At 51.3% G+C, this 12459-nt stretch overlaps 7 protein-coding genes across 7 annotated transcripts; 4 read left to right on the top strand and 3 right to left on the bottom strand.

Annotated features, from left to right (window-relative positions):
• Positions 1-216: 216 nt before the first annotated feature.
• Positions 217-1320, top strand: N7508_006688 (Gfo/Idh/MocA family protein; the record flags this gene model as incomplete). Its single annotated transcript, XM_058464754.1, has 1 exon — positions 217-1320. The coding sequence occupies one exon, from the start codon at positions 217-219 to the stop codon at positions 1318-1320; it is 1104 nt and encodes a 367-aa protein (XP_058318607.1).
• A 360-nt stretch (positions 1321-1680) lies between these two features.
• N7508_006687 (sugar porter family MFS transporter) lies at positions 1681-3492 on the bottom strand (the record flags this gene model as incomplete). Its single annotated transcript, XM_058464753.1, has 4 exons — positions 1681-2073; positions 2131-2439; positions 2499-2903; positions 2956-3492. The coding sequence occupies 4 exons, from the start codon at positions 3490-3492 to the stop codon at positions 1681-1683; spliced, it is 1644 nt and encodes a 547-aa protein (XP_058318606.1).
• A 1276-nt stretch (positions 3493-4768) lies between these two features.
• Positions 4769-5818, top strand: N7508_006686 (shikimate dehydrogenase family protein; the record flags this gene model as incomplete). The annotated part of the gene is made up of 1 exon (XM_058464752.1): positions 4769-5818. The coding sequence occupies one exon, from the start codon at positions 4769-4771 to the stop codon at positions 5816-5818; it is 1050 nt and encodes a 349-aa protein (XP_058318605.1).
• Positions 5819-5991: 173 nt separating this feature from the next.
• N7508_006685 (inositol monophosphatase family protein) lies at positions 5992-7275 on the bottom strand (the record flags this gene model as incomplete). The annotated part of the gene is made up of 6 exons (XM_058464751.1): positions 5992-6100; positions 6152-6283; positions 6348-6783; positions 6843-6931; positions 6987-7038; positions 7092-7275. The coding sequence occupies 6 exons, from the start codon at positions 7273-7275 to the stop codon at positions 5992-5994; spliced, it is 1002 nt and encodes a 333-aa protein (XP_058318604.1).
• An 834-nt stretch (positions 7276-8109) lies between these two features.
• Positions 8110-8580, top strand: N7508_006684 (type II 3-dehydroquinate dehydratase; the record flags this gene model as incomplete). The annotated part of the gene is made up of 1 exon (XM_058464750.1): positions 8110-8580. One exon carries the CDS (start codon positions 8110-8112, stop codon positions 8578-8580), a length of 471 nt encoding a protein of 156 aa, XP_058318603.1.
• Positions 8581-8929: 349 nt separating this feature from the next.
• Positions 8930-11756, bottom strand: N7508_006683 (putative C6 transcription factor QutA; the record flags this gene model as incomplete). Its single annotated transcript, XM_058464749.1, has 2 exons — positions 8930-9125; positions 9184-11756. 2 exons carry the CDS (start codon positions 11754-11756, stop codon positions 8930-8932), a joined length of 2769 nt encoding a protein of 922 aa, XP_058318602.1.
• A 68-nt stretch (positions 11757-11824) lies between these two features.
• Positions 11825-12088, top strand: N7508_006682 (uncharacterized protein; the record flags this gene model as incomplete). The annotated part of the gene is made up of 1 exon (XM_058464748.1): positions 11825-12088. The coding sequence occupies one exon, from the start codon at positions 11825-11827 to the stop codon at positions 12086-12088; it is 264 nt and encodes an 87-aa protein (XP_058318601.1).
• Between the last annotated feature and the right edge of the window lie 371 nt (positions 12089-12459).

Below are 12459 nucleotides of genomic sequence, written 5' to 3'. Positions count from 1 at the left end.
ACTGGATTTTCCGCAATAAGACTCGCCAAGCAGGTCATCTCCGAGGCCCCGAGTCGGACGCGGTTCAGGGCCCGCAGTGTCCGGGGCAATGACACAATTCTCGGGGTACAAAGGCGCACAAAAACCACCGGACTGAACTTCCGCTTGACACTGACAGCTTCATTTTCACCTTGACAATCAATTGAGCCAATTTTCTTGTTTGAAAAACCAGCCAAAATGTCCATCAAAGTTGCAATCGTCGGCGCAGGCCTCATTGGTCCCCGCCACGCAAAGTCCGTCATCGCAAACCCATCCACCGAGCTCGCAGCCCTTGTGGACCCAATGCCAGCAGGCGAAGCAACAGCCAAAGAGCTATACACAAACTACTATCCCACGGTAACATCGCTCCTCACCTCCCCCAACCGCCCAGACGCAGCAATCGTCTGCACACCAAACCACACCCACGTCCCAGTCGCAAAAGAACTGCTAGCTGGCGGTGTCCACGTCCTCCTGGAGAAACCAGTAAGCGACACCCTTGAAACAGGCCGCAGCCTCCTAGAATACGCCAAGGCCCCAGAGCGCGCACACCTGAAACTCCTAGTCGGCCACCACCGCCGCTTCAACCCCTACGTGCGAGCAACAAAGTCAATCCTAGACTCAGGCTCGCTAGGCCGCCCGATCGCTGTTAACGGCCTCTGGACCCTCTACAAACCAGACTCCTATTTCGCACCCCCGACAGACTGGCGCGCCTCAAACGACCGCGGCGGCGGCGTAATCCCCATCAATCTGGTCCATGACATCGACCTAATGCACCACCTCTTCGGTCCCATCACGCGCGTGACAGCGGAGAAAACCCTCCCGCAACGACTCAGCCCGCCACACAACGCAGACGAAGGCGCCGCTCTGACAATGCGCTTTGCGTCTGGTGTGGTTGGCACATTCCTTGTCTGCGACGCTACGCCTTCGCCACATAATTTTGAGACTGGGACTGGGGAAAATCCTCTGATTCCTCGCTCTGTTACTGGTGGTGATTCGGACTTTTATCGTATCTTCGGGTCCGATGCTTCGCTCAGTGTGCCTGATCTTACGCGCTGGAGTTATGATGGGCATGTGGAGAAGAGTTGGAATCATGAGTTGACCGTTGATCGGATTGAGCTGCCTGATGAGGCTATGCCGTTTGATCTGCAGTTGGCGCATTTTGTTGATGTTATTCAGGGAAGTGCGGAGCCTAGTTGCTCTGGCGAGGAGGGGCTGAGGGCTTTGATTGTTTGTGAGGCCGTTCAGAGGGCTATGCGGTCGGGTCTGCCTGTTGATATTGATGTGGATTTGCTTGCGAAGTGAAATGGGATGGTTAGTAGTATGTTTCGGGGACAGTGGCATAGTTTTTGTGTTGCAGGCGAGTTCTTTCTTTCTTTTCTTCTTTTCACTTTACTTCTTTTTAAACTATTTACAATGATTGATGTATACAGAAAAAAAAGGGTATATTCATCGAACAACATATACAGCAAAAGCGCTAGTTGCGTCTTTACACTTCTGTGCAGTGCATATATAAACCAGGCAGCCTCGAACCGAAGCACACCCCATCCAAAAAAAAACATCTCAAATCCAGGACGGACACAGTCCAGTCCAACCATCCAACCAAATCATCCCAATCTACGCAAGACATCATCAAACATGAAACAAAAAGCAAAATCATCAAGCTCAATCATACTTCGCCTGGGTCGCCTCAGGAGAAGCATCCTCAACCTGCTCAGCGGCAATCTTGCCGACAGAGATGCCGGACTCCTCAACATCATGACGGAAGCGAGCCTCATCGTCGCGAAGCTGGGCAACCATCTGTCCGTGCGCGCGCCAGACGGGCTTGATATCGAAGAGTTGGTCCATGCTCTCGAGGGGAATACCCTTTGTTTCGGGAACGAGGAAGTACACGAAGATAATGGAGCACATCATCAGCGACGCGAAGAAGAAGTACACGCCATATCCCATGGTTGTGAACATCTGCGGGGTGAAGCGCGAGACGAGGAAGTTCCACAGCCAATTGGAGGCGGCGGCACAGGCTTGAGCGAGGGAACGCATGTTTGGATCGAACATTTCCTGTTGGGTTGTTAGTTTTGGTCAAGTTTGGTTGGTTGATTTGTGTGGAATGCTTACCGAGTTGAGGACCCAGGGGGTTCCGTTCCAGGTGGGGGTGTAGAAGACAGTCCACAGGTAGAAGAAGAACATGGCTGCGATACCGCCGCCGCTGAGGCTGTCGCTGGTGTTGTTCTCTGGCTTGGCGATCTTGATGTATGCACCGACGATCCAGAGACAGACGGAACCACCTGCAGCGCCGATGAGGAGGAGGTTACGGCGACCGACGTGGTCGATCAGCCAGAGGAGCCAAACGAAAGTGACCACGGTCTTGACGACACCGAAGATACCGGTGGTGAAGAGACTAGTGTTGGTACCACGGACACCGATCTGGAGATTGTCAGTATGACTCATATAGAAGTAGACTATGGATAGGGAGATAGACTTACCGACTTGAAGACGGTCGGGCTGTAGTAGTTGATGGCATTGATACCGGAGCCGTTTTGCCAGAAGAAAAGAGCGCTTCCGAGGAACAGACGCCACATGACCTTCTTGTTGGTTCCAGCAGCCTGGAAGGGCTTCCAGAAACCGATACCGATACTGCGGCGTTGCTCCTCCAAGGCCTGGTCAATGGCACCAATCTCCTCGATCATGTAGATGTCATCAGCGGGCAACTGGCGCACCCAGCAGAGGTTCTTAATAGCCTCTTCGCGGCGACCACGACCAAACAGCCAACGGGGTGACTCCCGGATGAAGACAGCACCAATGATAAGCATGCCAGCAGGAATCAGTTGCACCGCAAAGGGAATGATCCACTGCTTGTGAGAAGGAGCCAAGGTCTCGTCGACACCGAACTAATGACAGGATGTTAGCATAGAACACTCTCCAAACAAAAAAGAAACTCACGTTAATCCAGAAGCCAACAAGACCACCAACCTGCCAGCCAAGCTCATAAACACCGACCAATCTACCACGAATCGCAGGAGGCGCCAATTCAGAAATGTAAATAGGAGTGATGTTAGAGCCAGCTCCGACACCCAGACCAGCAAGGACACGACCAGCATAGAGCAGGCCAAGACCACGATCGCCATTGACACCGAGCATAAGACCCGCACCAAGGATGAAGACCAAACCAGCAACCAACAGACCGATTTTGCGGCCCCAGAAGTGCCCGACCGGGTACGCGAAGAACGCACCGAAGAAGGCACCGGCCTGGTAGCAGGAAACAATGTTGGCGCTGATGAGGTCCCGGGTTTCTTTTCCCATGGTGTCAAAGCCAAACTCGGCCTTGAATGAGTCAAGGGCGAGGGTTGTGCCGATGAAAGCACTATCATAACCGATCATGCAGGATGTGCATGAGGCCACTGCTGCCAGAAGGTAAACCTTCCAGTTGTAGACTGCTCTTGGGGTTGGCCGGTCTTCGACCAGCTTGAGGATAGACATGGTGGCAGGTTAATGTGATGTAAAACAACAGAGTGAAGAATTGAGTGTGAATAGAAAGAGATCTTGATCTTTACCCAGTGCTTGATGCAGAGAGGTAGAAAGACCTTCGACCTAAGAGAAGGAGGGCTACCACGTGGAAGTGGAAGAGAAAGAGATGTGCAGGGGTAAGTGTGTGAAGTGAAGGAGGGAAGAGGTTGAAATAAATAGAAGAGGCCGCGCCACGTTCTTTTAGGAACCAACTAGCGAGAACGGCCACGAGCTAAATAGGCTTTAGCCCCGGATTGTCGATTTGCCCGTGGAAGGGAGAGAAAGAGAAATCTGGGGTTGTGAAAAGGGGATGAAATCGTGGAGATGTGGAGGCGGAGAAAGGTATAGCGCAGAATAGCTATGAGAAGAGACTATCCGCCAAGGGGCGGCAAAACGAATACTCTAAGTTAGCGAGAACTATGCGCGTTAGGAGGATTTAACTTTTGCCTCTTGGCTTGTGGCTTTAGCAGAGATTGACTCAAAAGGCTTGGAATTGACACTAAGCCAGAAATCTCTGCTGTTTGGTTGGATCGAGTGGATCCGGGGTAGAGTCACGGGACCTGTATAGTTCTGGCAGTCTGGGGGTCTCTGGGGTACCCCGGAGGCAATGCCATGCACGTCCCGATCCTTAGGACCAGAACGAGCCAGAAATAACGAATAAAAAAGTCATTTGATTGGCAGATATTGAACGGAGCCATGTGCAAGCGAGTGTGGGAACGGCCAATGGCTGTTTGATGCAAAGGAGTGGCGGGGAAAAGCGCTTCCCCGGTGGTTCTGGGCAGTCCTGGGCAGCCCCTGCGAACAATCTGTCACTGGCTTCTCATCCGGACGCTTAATCTAGGTACCGTGGCTAGTCCATCCTTCGTCGTAACAGTAGTCCTCTCATTGGTTTGATTTGGCCATCCGTGTGTCATTGTTGACTCCCCATGGGGTGAGTGTATGAGGCTGGGGGAAAGCGTTCAGCCCTTAGAATGGATAGTGGCGCCCTCACAAAGTATGCTCGTAGTCAAGTCATCATCATGAAGAATGAAGAAAACATATCTCGATGATAATATGAAACCAGAATTCAGTTAGTAATTCAATAATATCCCGAGGTTGTAGAGCGGGAGATCGGATGCCCCAGCAGAGTGGAGAAGTGGAAGGAGCAAAATGTTTCTCCGCCCACGGCTCAATATTTTCGGACTTCATTTTGTGCTATAACATAACTCCTCCCCCTCTACACATATTGTACATACACAATCAATTCACGATGTCCGTCGAAATCAACCAAACACCCGAGGAGCCCATCTCCATCCCATCCAACCTCGATGGCGTCGCCTACCTCTACGGCCACCCCCTCCTCAACTCCCTCTCTCCCCCCCTCCACCAAACAGTCTACAACGCCCTTGGCCTGAATTGGACTCAAATCCCCCTGTCCAGCGTAACCGGCACATCAGAGACCTACCCACCCCCCTACACAAAGTCCCCCCCAATTGAGAAATATCTGGCCTCAATCAAATCCAATCCCAAATTCGTCGGCTCATCCGTGACAATGCCCCATAAAGTCGCAATCATGCCTCACCTCGACGACTTGACCGAGCACGCCCGCCAAGCCGGCGCCTGCAACACCATCTTCTTGCGCAATGACCCAGCAACCGGTGAACGCCAGTACGTCGGCACCAACACCGACTGCGACGGCATCCGCGAAGCCCTCACTCAGAACGCCCCGGATGCCTCGCGCTTCCGCGGCCGTCCCGCTCTTATCATTGGTGGTGGTGGTACCGCCCGTACCGCTATCTACGTTATGCGCCGCTGGCTCGGCTCCAGCGCGATCTACGTCGTCAACCGTGATGCCGCCGAGGTCGCTGCCATCCTGGCCGAGGACCGCGCACGTAACCCGGACCCTGCGGCTCAGGCACCCCTTATCCCTGTCACTGACGCTGCTGAGGCTGCCCGTCTCGAGGCCCCTGCTGCTATCGTCTCTGGTATCCCTAACTACCCTCCCAAATCTGCTGAGGAGTTGAACGCCCGCGCGGTCATCCAGGCTTTCCTTGGTACTGCTGCCAACGCGGAAAAGCAGCAGGGTGTAATCCTTGAGATGTGCTACCACCCTAACCCCTGGACCGAGATTGCTCAGTTGGCTTCTACTGGTGGGTGGAAGGTTATCCTTGGCTCTGAGGCTTTGATCTGGCAAGGTCTTGAGCAGGCCCGTCTGTGGACTGGCAAGGATGTTATTGGTACTCCTGGACTTGTGCAGCAAGTTAAGGATATTGTTAACAAGTCTATTGCTGAGCGGTCGACTAATAAGTCTAGTCTGTGATTCTTATGACTTGGTGGACTGCTTGATATCATTTTTTGTTATTTTATGACTGTATAGAGCGCAAAATAGTTGCATTGGCTACATAGGTATATAGATGGCGTCGATTCTGGAATATATGTCACTCTAGATCTATCATAACTTGTCACATGCTTAACATGAGTTCACTGTCGCGTTCACGCTCCTGGTCGTGAATAGTCCAGGTTGCGGACTCGGCGCCAGACTTCACGTACTGTGCGCTCTTGTGTCTCGCGGCCTGTCTCGGTAGCGGAAGGACCAGCCGGTCTGGAGACGGTTAGTACATTAATGAATAAGTTGGAATAATAGGAGACTTACCGAATGGCCAGATACAACCTACTTCCCAACTTAACATCCTCAATCGGACAGGTAGCCTCATTCTCAGGTGGATTAGCAGTAGTCATAAGACCACCAGCTTCCAAGAGAATAGCAACACCGGCAGCGATATCCCTGTAAAGCAATTAGTAAACCCCTCGCTCCTAGAAGGAACATGAAACATGAAAGAAAGACATACCACTCCCAACAACCCCCCTCCCACCAAATATCAAAAGACCCCATAGCAACATAAGCCAGATCAAGCGTAGCACTCCCCAAACTGCGTACACCATGCACCATACCACCACGCCCACTCCGACTCCCCAACTCAGCCGCCATATTAACAAAACTCTCAATCTTGCGATGCATATTGCCATCGGGAATATCGCGGCGGTCCTTGCCCCACTCGCAGGAGAAAATACACTGCGACGGCGCGTTGGCCGGCATAGGCGGGATAGGGTTATGAATTAGGGGTAGGCGCCTTGTCTCGTTTAGCCAGGCGCCCCTGCCGGGGCAGGCGGACCATAGTTGGTCGGTGAAGGGGGCGTAGATTACACCGATTGTTGGGCGGTTGTTTACCACAAAACCGATTGAGACGCAGAACATCGGGAAGATGTGCGTATAGTTTACGGTTCCTTTTTTATTTTTTGTTAGTTTTGGTAGCTTAAGGGTGGTTAAGGTGTGTTGGGTTTACCGTCTAATGGATCGATGCACCATGTTGGATCATTGTCGATTAGGTAGTCGCGCGACTGGCCTTTGGCGTATGTCTCTTCGCCGAGAAATCTGGTATTTATAAGTTTTCTGCTTTTGTTGTTTGAGGTATTTTGTTGATGCTAACTTGTGAGTGGGATATTTAGCTTGCAAAGCCGATCGAATAAATACTTCGACGTCTGGGACCATTAGCTTGATATCCCTCGGTCTTCTCGCCGAAGTTTTTGAATACCTTCATCTGTCTGTGTCACAATATCCACTGAGTTCTCCTTCTCTTCAAATGTCTGATTGGCTCCATTTGCGTTGTCGATGCGCTGGTCTACGCGCTCCATGAGCATCTTGCCGGCCTTGCGGCCGAGGTCAATTGCGAAGGCGTAGATCTCGTCATACTTTTCTTGGGAGAAGGTTACCGTCATTATGGGTAGTACGATGTGTTGTTCAAGTATAGGGATAGAATATGTGATCAAGAGAAAATGTGAGAAAGGAAGCTACTTGAGTCACCCGGTGAAAATTGGAAGGTCGCAGGAACCGCCACTAGCCGTTGGCTTATCGAGAGGTCCCACTAAGGCTCCGGGCGAGCTTGGGGTATAAACTGGCAAACTGTTTACTTTATTCTATCAACGTCTATTGTTTACTTAATGATAGCCATTGATATGCGTCTTTTTATGAAATGATGGACATTTTACACCGGGGCATGTCCAAGTGGATGATTATACCCAGAGTCTTCCGCAAGTCTCTTCTCCCCGCAAATTGACCAGCCTGGATCTCAACGGTCTTCTGATTTGTAACACGGGGAAAGGTAGTCGACTGGCCTCAAAATAGAAATGGTCTAAGTCCCTAACATATCTCAGCTCCGGTCATGTTCATGCGTGAGTGTGGGGGAGTCCACCTGGTTACTCGATCAGCCGGTATAGACATGAACTCCCACACTCCCACTCACACCCACAATCGCCACAATTAGCGCAGACCCCGAAAGAAATATGATCATCCAAATAATAACCCCAATACTAACGGCTTAAGATTACAATACAGCAAAGTCCCCTCCAATTCTCCGAGTTCTCCACCAAAAGTCCGCGGCAGAGCGCTCACCCGGGTCAAAAATGCGGAGGCAAAAATCTATACCGAATGACCAAGCACATCATATACATTTGTAACATCCCACCTATTCTCAACATACAATCTTGAATTGAATCCAACTCACCTTAATTTACCCCTATCCTTGCTCTGCACCAAATCCACCAACAGCCAGAATGCCCAAATCAATCCTCTTAATCAATGGCCCAAACCTCAACCTCCTGGGCACTCGCGAACCCCATATCTACGGCCACACCACACTATCAGATGTTGAAAACAACAGCCGCGACGTCGCAGCCAGCCGCAACGCCAACCTAGAATCCTTCCAATCAAACCACGAAGGTGCAATCGTGGACCGCATTCAAGCAGCGCGCGGCAAGGTCGACGGTATCATTATCAACCCCGGTGCGTATACGCATACATCCGTCGCGATCCGGGATGCGTTGCTGGGCGTTGCGATTCCTTTCATTGAGCTCCATGTGAGCAATGTCCATGCCCGTGAGGCGTTTAGACATCATTCGTACTTTAGTGATAAGGCTGCTGGCATTATTGTTGGGCTTGGCGTTTATGGGTATAAGGTTGCTGTTGAGCATATTTGTTTGAATTTCAAGGAATTGGACAAGGTTGAGGCTAAAGCTACTCTTTGAGTTTGGGTTGAATCAGGGTGAGAGTTGGTGCAAACTTGATTGTATATACTTCTTTGGCGATGATGTTTTATGAATTTATATGATTTGAGTCAAGTCAAGTTATGTGTTGTGTATTGATATTGTTACATACTTTTCGTAGGCACGCCGTTTGACTAAGATAATATGTAATCTGGTAGGTAAAGTTGTTCTGTCTGCTGCGTAGAGCAGCTTCATCGGGTTCTATCGATGAATGGAAATGCTTCAATAATTGACGTGAGTCACGGTTCAGAGCAGAGTAAGACAGACAGGCCGGCCAGCGGCGAAGATTTTCCCGTAATATTTCGATGATTGATTGACAAATTGGAGACAATCATCGTTTGGGTGTTCCTGATATTCCCAACGATTGCGACTCTCGCCGCACACCGGGTGGAGCTCCATTGCCTGGTATTTGCTGCGTCTGCGCAAGCAAGAACGGTTCAATTTGACCCGAGAACGAGTAAAGCTCGGGGATACCAGCATCGGAGACGAACCCTAGGTTTTGCATGAACTCCGGTTGATTATCGGCTCTGTAAAATAGCCAAGTCAGTAATCATTGTAGGAAGTGTGAGGTCAGAAGAAACATACTTTTCGGCACCATCTAATGATGCTAACTCATCAAATAATGCATCAAGGTCAGGGGCAATTCGTTGCCTGCGTGGCGGGCCATATCCATCCATATCAACAAAAGGACCCATGCCCATCGATGGATCCTGGTATGCTGCTGGATGGTATTGTGTAGTAGGGTATGAGGGAGAAAGGTCAGGAAGCATGCCAGTGCCACTCTGAGGCTTGGGAGGAGCCGAGGAAGGATGGCGGAGCCCAGAGGCGAGGGCCCGATCCATATGTCCTTGCTGTGATGGTAATTCTTGACCACCACCGATAGTCGCCAACGATGGTGTAGAGGTAGGGAGAAGGGATACATCTTCAATGTGTTGTGTGGCCCGGAGCCAGGGCGTGGAGATGAAAGATTCTGCAGGAGCAGACGTAGGATGTGCGCTAGTTGGAGGTGGATGCCCATCTGCGGGAGGCAGGTGATGTGAAGGAGTTCCCACTGACATGGAGGATGGCATGGCCATATCCCCGCTAACGGACAGCTCCATTTGTTGCGAAGCAGCGGGAGATGTACCCATAACCTGCGGTCTGTGTGGCATAGTATGACCAGTCATCTGTTGGTCAGGTATGTTCCATAATACGGAGAGGTGAGAAGAGACGGTATGAATTTTGTTTCGCAGACCCATATCAAGATCGGAAGGAAGCTCCCTAGAAAGAGAGCGTGGAAGGCCGAATCGAAGCATCATACCGAAGGTCGGCGCAGTAGCTGCGAAGCTGTATGTATCCATGTAAAGTTGAAGCAGCTGGAGTAGCCGGTTCGTACTTTCCGCTGCACGAAGTTTGTGTGGTGGTTCCGGGATGTTCTGGTCAGCCTCTCGAATAGCTATTTGGGAGCTCAAAGCGATGACAACACTCTCGTAGGTGATCTCCAGATTAAAGATATGCGGAGATGCCAGCTTGATAGGACGGCTTTGTAAGTCCACGCGATAGCTTTTCGGAACAGCCGTTGCCCAGCGTTGCAAGTGCAATTCCAGTGTTTCAAGCTGCGACCGAGAAATAGTCGGGTCATGCTTGCAACAACAAAGATCGTTTAAGATAGACACAAGACCGACGAGTCGGTTAAATGTGCTGAGTGCATGAAGGGGTCCCCGCTGCATTGAAGCCCGAGAGGATTGGGGAGGCCGTAACCCAGTCTGATCTTCCCATGGATGCCACTCCTCGAGTCCATCCTCGTTGATAGACCCTACCCTCGCCAAGTCTGCTCTCCTCAACGAAGGACACTGTGATGTTTGTTCAGCAATCAGGGTCTCAAGAACAAAGCAACCTAGAAAGACATGTTTAGCACGCCCGAGTTGCTTGTCCTGATCAGGAGCTCTTGAAGATGATGGATAAGAAGGCTGATCAAGACCAAGTGTGTGAGAGATTCGCACAGCTTGACCGACAAGCATCCATGACCCAGTCCATTCTTGCTGGCCAAACTTGACTAGACCCAGAATTAACAAGGCTTGTACATGCCCGATCTCATGCGGGCCACTTTCGGATGGGATGAGTTGTCGGGCAATATTATACATTTGTGACGGACTCAGGTAGGCGTTGGGTTGTTCGTCCGCTTGTCGGGTCGCTGCGATCGAGGCATCTTGCAGCGATGCGAGTGTGAGAACGGCCCACAAGGCCGCGTGCTCGCCAGACCCGGGGGCCAAACGGGAAACGTAAACATCGCCTTCAGTGTATTGGAATGCAGTTCGTAAAATGTCGTGCTTTTCAAGTATGGGAAACCAGCATTGTGTGTATGAAAAGTAGACGTCAAAAAGGGGCCATGCGTTGTAAGGAAGTTGAAGTGGAGTTTTCATTAGCGACCGAGGGTCATCGAGGGCCGAGGAAAAGCCGTAAGATGGTGAGGATAAATTGTCTGTTAAAGTTGTCTGAACACCAGAGTCGCGCATGGGACGGGCGCCGATGTTTTTCATGGAAGACATGCCAATTGCTGTTCGAGCTGGTGATACGCCTGACAATGGAGTCTCGCGTGCTTCCATCCCTTCCGGCATCTGCCACTCTTGAGCTTCAGCGGATGCAAGAATTCCATCAACATCTAGAGGTGTTTCCCCTTCGCTGTAGGCTTGGAGGTTTCGCTCCCGTTCCTCTTCGGGCTGCTCGAGGACCACCAGAATCCGCTCAATATCTCGGAGGACCGTGCTGTTCTTGAAGGAAGACAGTAATGTATCGGAGCCCTCTGTCTCCTTGCCCATGGTAGCCAAATGACTCGGAAGGTTGATTGATCGCATTAAAGCCCGCATCACATCCTCACTGCCTTGTATCCTTTGGAACACCAGTCCCCAGAGCAACTCGAGCGATCGAATGTACCCTGTGGGCAAACCTCTTTTCTTCGGGTTGGCTTTGTATGTACAAGGACGACAGAGCGATGCACAAGTTGAGCATACAGGCTGTATTCCATCGCACTTGTCCTTTTTCGACCGGCAGCTGTCACAAGCCCGTGAGACTCGCTGACGCTTCGGTTCGCCCATCGCTTTCCCATCTTCTTCCGGGTCGGTCCCTCGTCGTTTCGATTTGCCGCCCGCGCCAGTGGCTTGGCGCGTTTCGGCGCTCATGGTGATTGAGATCGCGATCCACCTGGATGGTTCGGTCGCATGTTCCTGCAGCGCGATCGTGTAACGAGATGAATCTTGTGCCGACGGCGGCAGCACGGACGAACCGTCCTCTACGCCATGAATCTAGCCCCACTAGCGTAACTAAAAGACAGGCGAGGGCGTTGCAATGGGATGCACGAGGTGAAGTGGTGAAGGTGAACAGTGCAGGCAAGTTTGTTCCGGGGAAAGATGGATACCCGGCTAGCGGTGAGCCAGTCAGTGCCTCGCAGAAGGTAATACCGTACAGACCGGAGTCGGCGTTCGACCACCACAACGTATTTTCAGACGATTAACCCTTGAAATAAAAGCCCTGAAAATTGCGACTAACTCGATAGACAACCGGTGATTTCCCGGGGCCAGATTCGCACGTTTTTCGCTTTGACCTGCATCTGAGCGCAAAGTACCGACCCCGCGGGGAAAGGAAAACCGCCGGCAGAAGGCTGAGCCGCCTTATGTAATGGTATCGAGTTGGTAATTTCTATTCTTCTCCCCGCAAAACTGGTCGCTTACCATATCCAGGGCCCTTCACTCCGCAATTTCTCCGATCCGACTTCGACTTGGTCTTCATATTCAGCCTTTAACCTCCCCCTTCCCCTTGCCATGTGGTAATGGGTATTCTTCGCTGCTCCTGAACCTCCCCTGATCACGGGACCCCTCGTTGCGC

This window comes from Penicillium antarcticum (genome assembly GCF_028974205.1).
Source record: "Penicillium antarcticum strain IBT 31339 chromosome Unknown utg000006l_segment0_segment0, whole genome shotgun sequence".
NCBI classification, from domain to species: Eukaryota; Fungi; Ascomycota; class Eurotiomycetes; order Eurotiales; family Aspergillaceae; genus Penicillium; species Penicillium antarcticum.
Note: the sequence above shows the minus strand (reverse complement) of the source record. Positions and strands in the feature narration are given on the sequence as shown.